The sequence below is a fragment of the Pseudophryne corroboree genome, chromosome 8 (assembly GCF_028390025.1).
Source record: "Pseudophryne corroboree isolate aPseCor3 chromosome 8, aPseCor3.hap2, whole genome shotgun sequence".
Classification (NCBI taxonomy): Eukaryota; Metazoa; Chordata; class Amphibia; order Anura; family Myobatrachidae; genus Pseudophryne; species Pseudophryne corroboree.
The window spans coordinates 8654002-8671928 of NC_086451.1; the positions used below are offsets into that span (position 1 = coordinate 8654002).

The 17927-nt window shown below is 44.7% G+C and overlaps 1 protein-coding gene across 6 annotated transcripts in view; it reads left to right on the forward strand.

The window, feature by feature from the left end:
* CACNA1B (calcium voltage-gated channel subunit alpha1 B) overlaps positions 1–17927 on the forward strand; it is a 377678-nt gene that overhangs the window by 317187 nt on the left and 42564 nt on the right. For all 6 annotated transcript variants that reach the window (XM_063935876.1, XM_063935872.1, XM_063935871.1 and 3 more), the window contains 7 exons: positions 3764–3870; positions 11595–11691; positions 13205–13365; positions 13442–13579; positions 15729–15930; positions 16330–16494; positions 17123–17233. In XM_063935876.1, coding sequence (XP_063791946.1) covers positions 3764–3870; positions 11595–11691; positions 13205–13365; positions 13442–13579; positions 15729–15930; positions 16330–16494; positions 17123–17233 — 981 coding nt within the window. The remainder of the gene's footprint in view (positions 1–3763; positions 3871–11594; positions 11692–13204; positions 13366–13441; positions 13580–15728; positions 15931–16329; positions 16495–17122; positions 17234–17927) is intronic.

Here is a 17927-nt window from a genome sequence, read left to right on the forward strand (position 1 = left end):
CGTCGCTGTATTCCACAGTGGGGCGTATCGTCTACATACACTGCATTACTTATACACAGCGCAACTGAGAGCGTCGCTGTATTCCACAGTGGGGCGTATCCTCTACATACACTGCATTACTAATACACAGCGCAACTGAGAGCGTCGCTGTATTACACAGTGGGGTGTATCCTCTACATACACTGCATTACTTATACACAGCGCAACTGAGAGCGTCGCTGTATTCCACAGTGGGGCGTATCCTCTACATACACTGCATTACTTATACACAGCGCAACTGAGAGCGTCGCTGTATTCCACAGTGGGGCGTATCCTCTACATAGACTGCATTACTTATACACAGCGCAACTGAGAGCGTCACTGTATTCCACAGTGGGGCGTATCCTCTACATACACTGCATTACTTATACACAGCGCAACTGAGAGCGTCGCTGTATTCCACAGTGGGGCGTATCGTCTACATACACTGCATTACTTATACACAGCGCAACTGAGAGCGTCGCTGTATTCCACAGTGGGGCGTATCCTCTACATACACTGCATTACTAATACACAGCGCAACTGAGAGCGTCGCTGTATTCCACAGTGGGGCGTATCCTCTACATAGACTGCATTACTTATACACAGCGCAACTGAGAGCGTTGCTGTATTACACAGTGGGGCGTATCCTCTACATACACTGCATTACTTCTACACAGCGCAACTGAGAGCGTCGCTGTATTCCACAGTGGGGCGTATCCTCTACATACACTGCATTACTTATACACAGTACAACTGAGAGCGTCGCTGTATTCCACAGTGGGGCGTATCCTCTACATACACTGCATTACTTATACACAGCGCAACTGAGAGCGTCGCTGTATTCCACAGTGGGGCGTATCCTCTACATACACTGCATTACTTCTACACAGCGCAACTGAGAGCGTCGCTGTATTCCACAGTGGGGCGTATCCTCTACATACACTGCATTACTTATACACAACGCAACTGAGAGCGTCGCTGTATTCCACAGTGGGGCGTATCCTCTACATACACTGCATTACTTATACACAGCACTACTGAGAGCGTCGCTGTATTCCACAGTGGGGCGTATCCTCTACATACACTGCATTACTTATACACAGCGCAACTGAGAGCGTCGCTGTATTCCACAGTGGGGCGTATCGTCTACATACACTGCATTACTTATACACAGCGCAACTGAGAGCGTCGCTGTATTACACAGTGGGGCGTATCGTCTACATACACTGCATTACTTATACACAGCACTACTGAGAGCGTCGCTGTATTCCACAGTGGGGCGTATCCTCTACATACACTGCATTACTTATACACAGCGCAACTGAGAGCGTCGCTGTATTCCACAGTGGGGCGTATCCTCTACATAGACTGCATTACTTATACACAGCGCAACTGAGAGCGTCGCTGTATTCCATAGTGGGGCGTATCCTCTACATACACTGCATTACTTATACACAGCGCAACTGAGAGCGTCGCTGTATTCCACAGTGGGGCGTATCCTCTACATACACTGCATTACTTATACACAGCACAACTGAGAGCGTCGCTGTATTCCACAGTGGGGCGTATCGTCTACATACACTGCATTACTTATACACAGCGCAACTGAGAGCGTCGCTGTATTCCACAGTGGGGCGTATCATCTACATACACTGCATTACTTATACACAGCGCAACTGAGAGCGTCACTGTATTCCACAGTGGGGCGTATCGTCTACATACACTGCATTACTTATACACAGCGCAACTGAGAGCGTCGCTGTATTCCACAGTGGGGCGTATCCTCTACATACACTGCATTACTTATACACAGCACAACTGAGAGCGTCGCTGTATTCCACAGTGGGGCGTATCGTCTACATACACTGCATTACTTATACACAGCGCAACTGAGAGCGTCGCTGTATTCCACAGTGGGGCGTATCATCTACATACACTGCATTACTTATACACAGCGCAACTGAGAGCGTCACTGTATTCCACAGTGGGGCGTATCGTCTACATACACTGCATTACTTATACACAGCGCAACTGAGAGCGTCGCTGTATTCCACAGTGGGGCGTATCGTCTACATGAGAGCATTACAGGGACATTATGTACCCATTTCCATGTAGATATTTCAGATTGTGTTATGTCGCACATTATAAAAATTATATTACTTTACAAAATCTGTATCTTACGTGCAGTACATAGTAGGGCCCATAAATTGTTTGACAAGAGGGAAATTATAGGGCTGGGCAAAAATATATCATTGTGTATAAAAATATATTACTGCAGATAAACTACAAGCAGAATTGTAGTCTTTATTTTCTCCTACTTTCATTGTTTTCATACCTTTTGAAAGAAAGGGACTGTATAAGTGTCTGGAGTCCAACACTATGTAAATAACATTATAACATGTATCCTTCTTAGTGGACTGTTCCTGATTTTCTGTGACGTTTCTAGTTTGTCTGCATAGAGGTGGTCATTCCGAGTTGTTCGCTCGCACGCTGCTTTTAGCAGCTTTGCACACGCTAAGCCGCCGCCTACTGGGAGTGAATCTTAGCTTATCAAAATTGCGAACGAAAGATTAGCAAAATTGCGAATAGACACTTCTTAGCAGTTTCTGAGTAGCTCCAGACTTACTCGGCATCTGCGATCAGTTCAGTCAGTTTCGTTCCTGGTTTGACGTCACAAACACACCCAGCGTTCGCCCAGACACTCCTCCGTTTCTCCAGCCACTCCCGCGTTTTTCCCAGAAACGGTAGCGTTTTTTCGCACACACCCATAAAACGGCCAGTTTCCGCCCAGAAACACCCACTTCCTGTCAATCACACTCCGATCACCAGAACGAAGAAAAAACCTCGTAATGCCGTGAGTAAAATACCTAACTGCATAGCAAATTTACTTGGCGCAGTCGCAGTGCGAACATTGGGGGTCATTCCGAGTTGTTCGCTCGCAAGCTGCTTTTAGCAGCTTTGCACACGCTAAGCCGCCGCCTACTGGGAGTAAATCTTAGCTTATCAAAATTGCGAACGAAAGATTAGCAGAATTGCGAATAGACACTTCTTAGCAGTTTCTGAGTAGCTCCAGACTTACTCGGCATCTGCGATCAGTTCAGTCAGTTTCGTTCCTGGTTTGATGTCACAAACACACCCAGCGTTCGGCCAGACACTCCTCCGTTTCTCCAGCCACTCCCGCGTTTTTCCCAGAAACGGTAGCGTTTTTTCGCACACACCCATAAAACGGCCAGTTTCCGCCCAGAAACACCCACTACCTGTCAATCACATTACGATCACCAGAACGAAGAAAAAACCTTGTAATGCCGTGAGTAAAATACCTAACTGCATAGCAAATTTACTTGGCGCAGTCGCACTGCGGACATTGCGGATGCGCATTAGCGACTAATCGCTCCGTTGCGAGAAAAAAATAACGAGCGAACAACTCGGAATGACCCCCATTGCACATGGGCAATTAGCGGAAAATCGCTGCGATGCGAAGAAAATTACCGAGCGAACAACTCGGAATGACCACCATAGTACAGTCCCTTCAGATAAATAATGTCACTTAAATGCTAATCCTAAAAGTAATTAAGTAAAAAAGTTCTGATGATGTTTGCGCTGAGGTTCGAAATTCATTAATTAAGTTTTGTTCAGTCTGCTGTTAATTAGCTTAATGGGAGCGTCGGTCTGGCGTTAGTGGCGATGGCGCATCTCTCACAATAGCATACCGCGTAATGGGATGAAATCTTTCTTCCTGCAGATGATTGACCTGGGGCTGCTCCTACATTCCGGCGCCTATTTCCGGGATCTGTGGAACATTCTGGATTTCATCGTGGTCAGCGGGGCGCTGGTGGCGTTCGCCTTCTCGTAAGTATCCTTTTGTTTCATCTGGAATATTAGCCAGAGGACAGTAAAGGACCAAACTGAAGTGCGGCTAATTACACCAAGTGAGACGGAGCCGTTACTGTAAGGTCTGGAATTTGCAAACTACTATCCGCAGTTATCAGCCTTCAGAATGGAACGGAATGTAGCTAACTGCGATTCGTCCAGGCTGGTTTTTCCCTTAAAGCAAATGGCCGCTGTGTATCCTGTGGGAGAAAGTCATCAGTTTGGATAAATCGCTGTTCATTACATTTCACACTAAGGGGGGAATTCAAATGTTTGAAAAGTCAGTTGGGTGTCTGTTTTTTCCTATCTAATAGACAGGAAAAAACAGACACCCAACCGACTTTTCAAACATTTGAATTCCCCCCTAAGTGTTTTTAACTACGCTGTATATGAAACGCTATAAAGCGATCTGACCATTAAATGTAAGTGTCTTTCAGACTTGTGCAGTATATGGTTTAGGAGACAATGGGAGGAGCAGATACATATATCCAAGGGGTGGAACCTTGCGTAGATGGCGCCCACAGTAGTAGTAGCTACAGTTCTCCTCTTCCTCTCTTCATTGGGCAGCTGCTGAATTCTGGTAGCATTGCTATATATGTGACTTACAGGGACCTCGGCCCATTGGTGCACCAGGGACAAAGCCCACATTACGTGTCTCACTGCCTGGCACAAATACACTGCCATGCCTCATCACAGGAATCCTTGCTGCCCCTTATAGGACAACACGTGCTGAACACTCTGACATTTCACCTGACTGCAGGAAGAAGCCCCTCCCCTAATCTCACCTGGCCCATCCTGGGGGTCTTGGCGGCTCCTCCCTTCCCCCTGACCAGGTCACCCTCCCTGCAGTCACAGTCCCACAAGCGTAGGGACTAATGAACCCACCACTGTGCACCCAGTCCCGTTGTTCACGTTCCCCCTGCTGCGCACTTGTCACATAATTGCATGTTACACTGGTGTATTATTGCAGTGCTTAGTTGTGTTACATAGGGGTTCTGTACGCAGGCTGGGGAGAGGGGTTTACGTGTCAGCGCTGTCTATATGGGCTTGTGGCTTATGTTGTGTCAGTCATTGCATTGTGGGATTTTTGTCTATATGTCACTGATACTAAGCTCTCTCTTTGTCTTCCCGTTTGCTGGATACTCTCTTTCCCTCTCTAGGAGTTTAACTGGGTAAATCCAAGTCTCTCTCTTTTTTATTTTTGTGCGCATACAGGGAGAGTCCTTGTATGTGTCACCATCTTTGTATCTCCGCGCCTTCTAACCTAGAGTCATTGCAAAGAATCCATCCGCCCTCCCTCCACCATTTTCAGCCCTGACGTAGACTTAGCCACCATTATCTCTCATTTAGCTTCGCAGCCGACCGCGGATTAGATTACCAGAGGAAAGGGAGGGGAGGTGCTGCCGCCGGTGATCTGTGCCCCCCCGAATCCCCAGATTGGGCATTCGCTCCCAGAACAAAAGAACTAAATAAAAAAAAAAGTTATTACTGTTTCAGATATTTTCAGATTCCCTGTAGACAAAGGATAGTGTTGCATCTGCAAGTTAGCCTCCTCTCCCACATACCCCTCACTTACCCACTGCCTCACAGTCATGTCTCACTGTGCTGTGTCCCCAGCTGTTGTGTCAGGGGCCCAGTGATGTGTGGCCGGCCAGGGTCATGTGATTTCCAATGGGGCGGGGGGGACGCTGTGAGACAGTATAGCAAGGGTGGGGGCCTGACGTTCATGGTCTGGGGTTGTTCTCACCTGGACAATTAAGTACAGACCTTGTTTAGACTAGTCACCTGATCACATAGAGCCAAGAGTCCTAGGTCAGAGGAATTCAGACTTCAGAGATATTCAGCTTCTGCTCTGCCAGTAAGGGGAGTTATAATGCTTTTGCTGCTGGTTCCTATGTGTACTAGAACAGGAGCTTCAGGTGGGTCCTTCTTTAACTATCGACTCAGCCCAAGGTGACTTCAGTAAGGTGGCATGGGATAAAACAAATCTCGCATTACAGTATTGTAAGCTAGTATTCTTTGTAGGACATGAAGTACTAATTTCAAACAGCAGATGGCGCTAATGTAAAACTGTGCTGCGCATGTGCGTTTTCTGACCGTCTCTTTTCTAGTGCATTTAAACAATTTTTTTAAAGAATTTAGAAAGTTCCCCAAATGTCACAGGCTAGTGTCACTACTCATTGTTTTATTATAGGGTTCAGGGCATGCTCTCCACATATAACACCCCACCCTATGCACTGATCCCACTACCTAACCAGGATCACAAAGGTGCAAGAGACACAATGTACCTTACAGAGTTATCCTGAACTGCACCCCACCCCTTTCATTCTGCACTAATGACCTGTTATACCTGTGCTGTGATGGTTATAATATATATACGTGTACAGAACGCAGACTCCCAAATTCCTCTGAGCCCCCTCAAATCATATTACATTCATTTAAAGTGGACATGTCATTCTCGTGTAAGGTAGAACTGCTACCTGTTAGACATGAATTTAAGATTATTGCCAGTTCCCTACTTGGGAGGATTATGGCCAGTTCCCAACATGGGATGATTATGGCCAGTTCCCTACTTGGGATGATTTTGGTAGGTTTCCTACTTGGGATGATTATGGTAGGTTCCCTACTTGGGATGATTATGGCCAGTTCCCAACATGGGACGATTATGGCCAGTTCCCTACTTTGGATGATTATGGTAGGTTCCCTACTTGGGACGATTATGGTAGGTTCCCTACTTGGGATGATTATGGCCAGTTCCCAACATGGGACGATTATGGACAGTTCCCTACTTGGGATGATTATGGTAGGTTCCCTACTTGGGATGATTATGGAGATTCCCTACTTGGGACGATTATGGAGATTCCCTACTTGGGATGATTATGGAGATTCCCTACTTGGAATGATTATGGCCGATTCCCTACTTGCAACAATTATGGTGATTCCCTACTTTGGATGATTATGGCCAGTTCCCTATTTGGGATGATTATGGAGATTCCCTACTTGAGATGATTATGGCCGGTTCCCTACTTGAGATGATTATGGCCGATTCCTTACTTGGGATGATTATGGCCAGTTCCCTATTGGAGATGATTGTGGCCGAATCCGTACTTGGGATGATTGTGGCCGGTTCCCTACTTGGGATGATTATGGAGATTCCCTACTTGAGATGATTATGGCCGATTCCCTACTTGCAACAATTATGGTGATTCCCTACTTTGGATGATTATGGCCAGTTCCCTATTTGGGATGATTATGGGCTATTCCGTACTTGAGATGATTATGGAGATTCCCTACTTGAGATGATTATGGTTGATTCCCTACTTGGGATGATTATGGCCGGTTCCCTACTTGAGATGATTATGACCGATTCCCTACTTTGAATGATTATGGCCGATTCCCTACTTGGGATGATTATGGAGATTCCCTACTTGAGATGATTATGGCCGATTCCCTACTTTGGATGATTATGGTCAGTTCCCTATTTGGGATGATTATGGCCTATTCCGTACTTGAGATGATTATGGAGATTCCCTACTTGGGATGATTATGGTCGATTCCCTACTTGGGATGATTATGGTCGATTCCCTACTTGGGATGATTATGGAGATTCCCTACTTGAGATGATTATGGCCGGTTCCCTACTTGAGATGATTATGGTCGATTCCCTGCTTGGGATGATTATGGAGATTCCCTACTTGAGATGATTATTTATTTATTTATTAGCAGTTTCTTATATAGCGCAGCATATTCGGTTGCGCTTTACAATTAGAACAACAATTATAGAACAAAACTGGGCAAAGACAGACAGACAGACAGAGGTAGGAAGGCCCTGCTCGCAAGCTTACAGTCTATAGGGATTATGGCCGATTCCCTACTTGGGATGATTATGGCCGGTTCCCTACTTGAGATGATTATGGCCGATTCCCTACTTTGGATGATTATGGCCGATTCCCTACTTGGGATGATTATGGAGATTCCCTATTTGAGATGATTATGGCCAGTTCCCTATTTGGGATGATTATGGCCTATTCCGTACTTGAGATGATTATGGAGATTCCCTACTTGAGATGATTATGGTCGATTCCCTACTTGGGATGATTATGGCGATTCCCTATTTGGGATGATTATGGCCGATTCCCTACTTGGAATAATTATGGCCTATTCCGTACTTGAGATGATTATGGAGATTCCCTACTTGGGATGATTGTGGCCGGTTCCCTACTTGGGATGATTATGGAGATTCCCTACTTGGAATGATTATGGCCGATTCCCTACTTGGAATGATTATGGCCGATTCCCTACTTGCAACAATTATGGTCATTCCCTACTTTGGATTATTATGGCCATATCCCTATTTGGGATGATTATGGCCTATTCCGTACTTGAGATGATTATGGAGATTCCCTACTTGAGATGATTATGGTCGATTCCCTACTTGGGATGATTATGGCCGATTCACTACTTGGGATGATTATGGCCGATTTTCTACTTGGGATGATTATGGCCGATTCCCTTCTTGGGATGATTATGGAGATTCCCTACTTGAGATGATTATGGTCGATTCCCTACTTGGGATGATTATGGCCGATTCCCTACTTGGGATGATTATGGCCGATTCCCTACTTCGGATGATTATGTCCGATTCCCTACTTGGGATGATTATGGAGATTCCCTACTTGGGATGATTATGTCCGATTCCCTACTTGGGATGATTATGGCCAGTTATAGCCAGCAGTAACCCTCATCGGGAGACACCTGGGGAAAAGAACAGGGAAGCCTATTCATCATGTACCGCAGCAGTAGAGGTACAGCTGCTGTCCTCTGATATCTACCACCAGGATGCTGTTAGGGCGCTCAATAAGAAATAAAGATGTATTTATAAAGAGCATTTAGTTTCAGCTACTTTGAATTATTTTTGTTTAAATTGTCCCGAACGAAGATTTTCTATCACTGCGATAAGCAGCAATAGATGGTCTTCATCTCTGCGGGGTCTTACAAAACAGACCCTTTGTTAGTTATATTATCAGTCCAGTTTTCAACCCTACAGCAAGTATTGTAACTTTTTAACCTACTAGAATTCAGGCTGAAGCTGTCTGCTGCCCCTTGCCTGCATGCAGTGTCACCAGTATTGGGCAGAGGACGGAGTTGCAAATGGGGAATAAACCAAACTGGCGGTGAGGTGCAAAGAGTGTGCAGATGTGCTCCGGGTCACTCGCTCACAAAACACTAATGTGAGGCAGATGCAGCACGCAATCACAAAGGGCAAGAGTCTGAATACTGGTTCAGCGCCTCACAAGATGGCGGCCTCCGCTGCGTGTATGTGACAGGAACGCTGTCATTATTTAATAACCAGACAGGGAAAACGGTGCGAGGAATGGGCATTTCTCTGGGGGCCACTTTGTAGAATAAAGTAGAAATATGCTTTACCCCATACTTTGGGGGGGATTCAGTTATCCGTAAAGGATGTAAAGTGCCTTCCAGAACAGCCACTCAATGCCACTCTGCGGCAAATTACCACCTTGTAGGTGCACAGGACAATTAGCAATGTTTGGCTCCCATGACATGCGGTGGTGTGCGCAGCTGAACATCATGCTGGAATATACCCTGGAATTGCATGCCCCGTACACGTCATTGCGCGGTGACAGGTCCACTTTACATGCCTGTAATTTAATTCTCTAATGCAGCCAGTAGTCACTTCCATTATAAAGCAAATTGCCTTTATACACGCGTCAGTGTGAAAGCCGTCAGGCGTCCATTTTGGAAATACACAGTCCTTAACATGATATGAAGGATATATTGGGGCTCTGTAGCAGCTGAACAATCCAGCACATGGTATTATACACAGCAGGTCTGCATGGATAGCTAGGACACGCATGATGAATGACGCATGTTTTGCATTGGGGGAAGGGGGGGGGGGGGCACTGGATGTTGCGTCTCCCTATTCTTCAACACTGGAAAATGCGGGGAATGAGGTAACGTTTCACATTTCAGGACGATAATTATCTTTTATCAGGAACGGATTGTCCAGTGTACATTGCCAGGACTTAGGGGTATCCCTGAACTGAAGCACATGCTAAGAGCCAGACTCAAGGAAATCCTTAAATCCTGGACCGCTGTCTCTCCCCTAGCCATTGAAACTGCATATACCTTGAGCCAATGACATCTATACTTATAATACAGTGAATTGTCACTTGAGTTCAGTTCTTCTGTGTATAGAATTCTTCAAAGGATAAATGATCCATAGAGGTAAATGGAACGTAGCCCACTGTACCCCCAAAATCTTTTAATGAACAGCTCGCATTTTATTTGGCGCTCCCTTCTGTGCTTTTCATCTATGTACTTATATGAACAGGTTAAAAAGGAGATGGTCATTACACAGGGATATAGGATAAAGCACCGCTCTGGATGCCCTTGTGCCCTATAGAGAGTACATAGCAGAACAGTGTGAAATCCAAAGGCAATAAACCACTCTCTACATACACTGCTACAAAGACATGACTGAAAAGCACAGAATGAAGCCACGGACTGGGACTGATGCATTTAGTGAAAGTTGTAGGGTATGACCAATATATATATATATATATATATATATATATATTGTCTTAAGGTGGGCATCCCCACAATGAAACTTAAACATTGTATTCTCTTGGTTTGCACAGTAATAAAACTATACTGTAATTGACTAGTAAAATCCTTGTTTTTATGTTGTTGCCGCTTAATTAGTGTTTTTTACTCTATTTTATTTTAATAGGGAAAATCTAATCTGTTGCTCATTACACAGTTGAATAGTAGCAATTCATTTCAAATATTACATTATATGCATGTTCATTGCTATTAAAATATTAGCACTTGGGAACCCATTATAAATCACTATTTGGTTTCTATAATATATGTATTCTAATTTTGTATTAAAATCTAGATACCAGTGGTCTTCAGTACATTTAGTCATTAAATTCTTGAATATCTGCAGTGTTTTATAGACTATTTATGAAACAATTACTGACGGCTAGTACTTTTTACTGACTGGTCTGTGAAGAGGTCACAGCACTGCAGAAATAGCAAAATACGTTTATTTTTCATGCCGTATGTTGGACATTTTTTGTACACTGTCAGTAAATTTACTGATTGGTTGCAAACCCTGAACACTGATTAAGCAGCGATATCATGAAAGCTTCCAGTACACTGAGGGTCTTCCGCCTAATTTTAATGGAGGATATTTTTCTGCCAGAGCTGAGAGATGACTTCTAACGAGGTGCAGCTACTTCTAACGAGGTGCAGCTAATTACAGCAGGAAGTGTCCAGGAGCAGAAGAAGCTAGAAGCTCTTCTCACATCATTATACAGCTGTTGTGAATTAATGACCTATCTGGTAATAACTTGGCCACTGGGGGGCGCTGTTCCATTCTCCTCTATGGATAGTATTTAATTTGGCATCGTCAGGTCGGACAGAAAATCGATTATTGAATCTGCACAGCTTGCAGGGGACGTTTTCCTTGCAACGTGTCGCTTTATAATGTGTTTCTCTGTATTATAAGTAAACATGTCTGGCAAATAGACAACCCTGATCCATTATTCATTCCATATACTGAGGCAGATCATGAAGAGGGTGAGAACGGCCAAGCATGGATAGGTCGGGCCTCCCGGCTGCCATTCACCCCGCGTGTCACCCGTACTGACTAATGTCTCTGTGTCTGTCCTCAATAGAGGGAACAAAGGAAAAGATCTGAACACCATTAAGTCTCTGCGGGTTCTACGGGTCCTGCGGCCCTTGAAGACCATCAAGCGACTGCCCAAGTTAAAGGTTGGATGTGTCTTTGTGCCTTATTTTGTGTCTTTATATAGTGCCTTGTGCAGTTGTGCTGTGGCCCGTAGCATCCAATTAGATTTTATCTTTCGTCAATGTGACGCTACGTAAGTCGCAACATCAGCCTATTACTAAATGACCCAGATGATGGCTAGAAACCAAGGTCAAGGCACTAATTTTCCTGTGTTATAGGATTTATGTTGGATAATGAACCCCCATTAGAGGTAGGCAACCTGTGAACCACAAGTATCAGCATGCCCCATTCTTTGGTCTTGTAATTAAATGGCAGCTGGAATGGTGGGATTGACCTTCCTTACTTTAGATTACAGTTAGATTATTGACTCATGTTTACGGCTCATCGTGTGTTTCCTGAGAATATATAATAGTCTGTGGAAGTAAAACTTAGCATAACTTAAGCCTCTGGTTTCCTGTATTATATAGTTCCCCATACCAACTAACCGGACCCCCGGTACAAAACTACAATAGTGGTTATCCACAAATGAACAGGAGATTGGGGGTGACTTTGTAGATCAAAGGGTCTATTCTACACCATACTTGCCTACCTGACCCTCTCCATGAGGGAGAAAATGCTCTGTTCCTGGACTTTCCTGGTAATGTATGATTGCCATCACCTGTGGTGATATTAAAATTTGAAAACAACTGCGCTGTATGTATCTAAGCAGCTCTGTTTAAATGAACACTATTAAAATATTTGTAACGAGCGCTAAAAATTATATAGGGATTTATAAGAAAGTGGCACCTGTAAAGAAAAAAACTGTTAATATAAACCGTGTTTACAGCTCCTTTTGGAGAATTTGAGCTCAGTCCGTCCCGATTCACAAAATGTGAAAGTTCTACCTCTCCCTGACTACTAACCGGTACCATGCAGGGCTCCAAGATGTAATATGGTAAGTCCTCCTCTCCCGTACCGCTGCGTCCAGCGGTATGGGATCGCGGTCAGTTGTTAGGTCGCGGCCCGATGACGTCACACTGCGGCTCGGCGTCAGGGAATTCGGGCCGGTCAGATGGTAAACTGTAGCTCTGTGCCTACAGTTTACCATCTGACCGGCCCGAATATAATTCCCTATATAATTTTTAGCGCTCGTTACAAATATTTTATCGCCTGTGGTGAGCTGGGTAATTGATAAGAAAGGTGTTTCACTACAGGTGATGGCAATCATACATTACCAGGAAAGTCCAGGAACAGAGCATTTTCTCCCTCATGGAGAGGGTCAGGTAGGCAAGTATGTTCTACACAGGTACACCTACTTGTGGCGTACAACCTCTCTGGGATAAACATACATAACTGAACCCAGCCCTATGTAGAAGATAGGAGTGATAATTAAATGCTGAAGCATTCACTTCTCTGAGGGTCTAGCTTTAATGTATTGGTTGTGGGTGTTATTGTTGACTGCCATAGTTATTTACCATTCGATCTCACCAAGCCGTGGACAGTTACCATGCCGTTTTGGTGCCAGCTCATGCCTGACTGGTATTCTCTATTTACCAGGCGGTGTTTGACTGTGTGGTGAACTCTTTGAAGAACGTGTTGAACATTCTCATCGTTTACATGCTCTTCATGTTCATCTTCGCTGTCATCGCGGTCCAACTCTTCAAGGGCAAGTTCTTTTACTGCACGGATGAGTCCAAGGACCTAGAGAAAGACTGCAGGTACTGGTCAAGGGGTCGGAGATTAGGACCTGTAAACTGTAATGTCTGATGTCCTAATCCTTTCTAATCTGTCCAGGGGAGAGTACTTAAACTACGAAAATGATGACGTGCGGGCTCAAGCAAGGCAGTGGAGGAAGTATGAGTTCCACTACGACAACGTCCTCTGGGCTTTGCTGACTCTGTTTACTGTCTCCACTGGAGAAGGGTGGCCCAAGTGAGTGCTTGAGTGTAATAGGGCATATGCCCACTCAAATTCAGGGCAGAATCAAAACAGTGGCGGGTCAACAAGTAGAGAGCATGGTAGGATGGGGAGAATGGAGAATATGGAGAGTGGAGAGGCCGGTAGCGGGAAGATGGGAATAGTAGACATCTAGGATAGTAAAAGAGAGTTTAAGAGCTTTATGAGAGAGCTACAGTAATCGGAGAGAATGGGTAGGACAGGGAATAGAAGAACTCAGGGAAATATAATGAGAGGATGGAAAGCAATTACAAGTAAGGTATGTTGGACACAAATATCTACGCATCTCCAAGCACGCCCATCTCTAACCGTATACATGGCATCATTTTATATATGCTGCATAGAGATGTTGTGCACAATCCAGTCTTTTGATTTTATTTTCATGTGTTCCTATTCCTTACGTGAATTTATCAAGGCGCAGAAAAGCAGGTAATTGGCCTTTGATGGTGGTAACCAAGTGAAGACTGAGTTCCTCTGTCTCAGGAGAGCAATTGAGCATTTTTAATGCAGATCCTTCACTTCCAGTTTTTTTTGGAGGGTAGCTCCTTGCCCAAGATGAGATGAGAGGTCATCTGAAAACAAGAGTAGGACAGACACTTGGGAAAGAGAAGACCTTGATAGTAGCATACACAGTATGAGATGATAGAGTCCGTTATCTACCTTTTAACATTAGCTATATACTAATACCGTGTAGCCGTAATGGCCGCTAAACCTCGTGCACGTGCTACGCACTCCGTACGCTATTTGCGTATGAAGACCTCACACGTGGTACGCAAGTAACGTACACACACTGCGCTGGGTGTATGGAATACACACAGCGAGCGTACACACAGACAGTACTTTTATAAACTTTAAACACAGAGCCTGATTATACTGTAAGTCTTAGTATTGAGATACTGCAATGATATACCACTGGTTAACCTGGATATTTAAGCAAGCTGTTTGAGTGATTGAGATACTCAGAAACCCTTTGTACTAGCTAGAGAAACACAGACACCTTGCTGAGGTTCCAACACCTTTACTAACGAGATTTAGCTATGTAAAAAGGGAAAAATACAGTTTACAGCTTATACACTACAGCACTAACATGAAACACCTAAGCAGGATAACTGGACATAAATATACAATAGCGTCTTAATCCTAAACAATAACAGAGAGAGAGAGAGAGAGTATGGCAAATACAGACAGAGATTAAGTTGGTCACAGAGAACTTACACACGTGGGGAATGATCGCTGCGCAGTCCTGAATCCAGCTCTCTAGTTAGTCAATGATGAAAACCGTTGTGGAGAGTAGACTGAGCTGGTCCAGCCTGGCTGTTTCTTATATACACAACATATAGTACACTACAAAGGGCCCTACAATCTCATTGTTCATTGGACACAGGAATCTGTCTTCACATTATAACAAAAGGTCATAGGTTTGTTTGAACAGGTGGGCTGTGACTATTCCAGACTGCTCAGGTGGGAGGGAATCTCAGGTTTCCCCCCACATGTGTAATAAAACAGCAAGTACTTTTAAAGTCCATAAACTACTTTTATATATAACTATACGCTGGAGCGACCGATCTCTTCCTAACCAACACCGGAATGTTTCTAATAAAATACTCTTCGGTTAGGTACTAAACACCACTGTTCAGACCCTGTCTGACCCTTCGTATCATGCAAAGAGGAATTCCTTTGTTCATGAACCAGTTACACTAAACATACTTACAGATATTATTAAAGGGACCATTACCTATAAAATATACTATTTGGATTAACTATGTAACGATTGAGTCGCCCGCCAGACGCACACAAACTCTACCATAAATGCACATACCACGCGCCTGAGCGCACGACCGTGGAGGCGCCGTCACGCAACTGCGAATATGTGCACGCACGGGAGAGAATGTGCACGTGCAGCGGGCAAGCGCATGGGGTTAGTACAAGGCATCATAGGTCGCTATATTTTTCGACTTTGACAGAGATATAGGGTTATAGAGGGCTGTACGATAATACAGAGAACTTGGCACAGAGCGACCAAACAAATGTCTCAGAGAAAGAGAGGATTAGTCAGAGATTGTTGCAGTAGATAAAGTCAGAAAGTCCCTGGCCCATGGATCTAAGCTCTGAGTTTCCATTATAGTGTCCTCAAGCACTCTGTGGATGCCACCTATGAAGACCAAGGTCCCACGCCTGGCTTCCGGATGGAGATGTCCATTTTTTACGTGGTCTACTTTGTGGTCTTCCCTTTCTTCTTTGTCAACATCTTTGTGGCTCTGATCATCATCACGTTCCAAGAGCAAGGTGACAAAGTCATGTCGGAGTGCAGTCTGGAGAAGAATGAGGTAAGAGGAGGGAATGAGAAGTTGCAGAACATCTCACATAATCCTCTTCCTGAATCAGACGCATTTCGCCACATCACATACTTGCTACAAGATGGGCAGGGACATGACATTGAGTTGTGCAATCCAGACCCACCCATTTCTATAAACATTAATTGCCACGGGTGTAGCTAAGTGAATTGCATCATCAAGCCCCTGTCACTAAGATTACTGAGATGGTTAAAGATTGGTTGCGCAGTTTCGTCCCCCCACCCCCTCCCATCCCCATATTGAGCTCCCTCACACTCCCATCTCCCGGAAGTGAAAGACAGGAAAGCATGGTGTTAGGAACAGTCATTAAATTCTACTGGAGTCATCATGGAAAATACCATAAGTCCATGCGTTTCTTTTTTTCCCCCACAGAGGGCCTGCATTGACTTTGTCATTAGTGCCAAGCCCCTAACACGGTACATGCCTCAAAATCGCCAGTCGTTTCAGTACAAGATGTGGCGGTTCGTGGTGTCCCCTCCGTTTGAGTACTTCATCATGGTAATGATCGCTCTCAACACTATAGTGCTGATGATGAAGGTAAGCCCTCCCTGAAGACATGACGCATTTTATAGTGCAAGGCTGACGCATTTCACATTGACCTTGTTTTTGTTTTTGCCACATGCAAAAGAACAATATAGGGGGGTATTTATCAATGCGCAGAGAGAGAAAAAGTACTAACCAATCAGCTTTTAATGTACATTTTGCAGACTTTGTTTGAAAAGTGACCGTTAGTAGCTGATTGGTTTGTACTTTATCTCTCACAATTTTATCTCTTGCCAAGCTTTGATTAATACCCCCTTTAGACACACGCTGTGATGTGCAAAACGGAAAAAAAATAAGGCCCAAATGTATTAAGTCTTAACAAGAGATAAAGTGGAGATGGATAAAGAGAGATAAAGTATCAGCCAATCAGCTCCTAACTGCCATGTCACAAGCTGTGTTTTAAAAATGACAGTTAGGAGCTGATTGACTGGTACTTTATCACTCTTTATCCGTCGCCACTTTATCTCTTGTTAAGGCTTGATACATTTGGGCCAATGTGACTTAGAATAAGCGTCCTGACTTACTGCTGGCGATGCATCTCAGTAGGTGAGTCAGCGTTTGCTGAGAAAGAGCGAACGCATCATTCATTTATTTCCCGACTGACTCCCACCCTGTTTTCTAGTTCTACGGAGCATCCAGTACGTATGAGGAGATGCTGAAATGTCTAAACATCATCTTCACATCGATGTTCTCACTGGAGTGTATCCTGAAAATCATCGCTTTCGGTGTTCTGGTAAGACGTTGATAACGGAGAACGCCTCAAATAACTTTTCAATCAGATCAGAAATAACATTGTCCAGTTGCCCAGATAACATTATAAGAGGTTGCCCACCCCCAGCTTGGAACCCCGACACACATTAGCTGCTATGGGCTGAGTCTGTTGTTCTCTACTCTGCGCTGTCAGAAGCCACAGACCAGCAATTCAGTACACTGTACGGTGAGCAGAGTATGGTCACAGGCTGGCGGGGTATGCTGGTACTTGTAGTTCCACACCAAGCAGCGAATCACAGTTTGGCTATGTACTGATCTAAACAGAAATATAAATGTGGAGTGATGCAAAGCAATATCTTCATAGGAGTCTGATAAATCCTATTTACACCCCAAAGTCCCCAAACCAGTTCCCAGCCTGACATCTTCTCATTGTGGGATTGTGTGCGGTGTGATGCAGACTGCACGGCCTATGTGACTATTGCACAGTCTGCCCCCCCCTCTCCCTGGTCACATACCCCCAACTCTTGTCTCCCTAGTCACTTACCCTTCACGCCCTCCTCTCCCAGGTCACTTACCCCCACCTCTCCCCAGTTATGTCCCCCCCACCTCTCTCCTGTTACATTCCCCCACCCCCTTCTTTCCCCAGTCATATCCCCCCATCCCCTCCTCTTCCCGGTCACTTACCTCCACCTCTCCCCAGTTATGTACCCCCCACC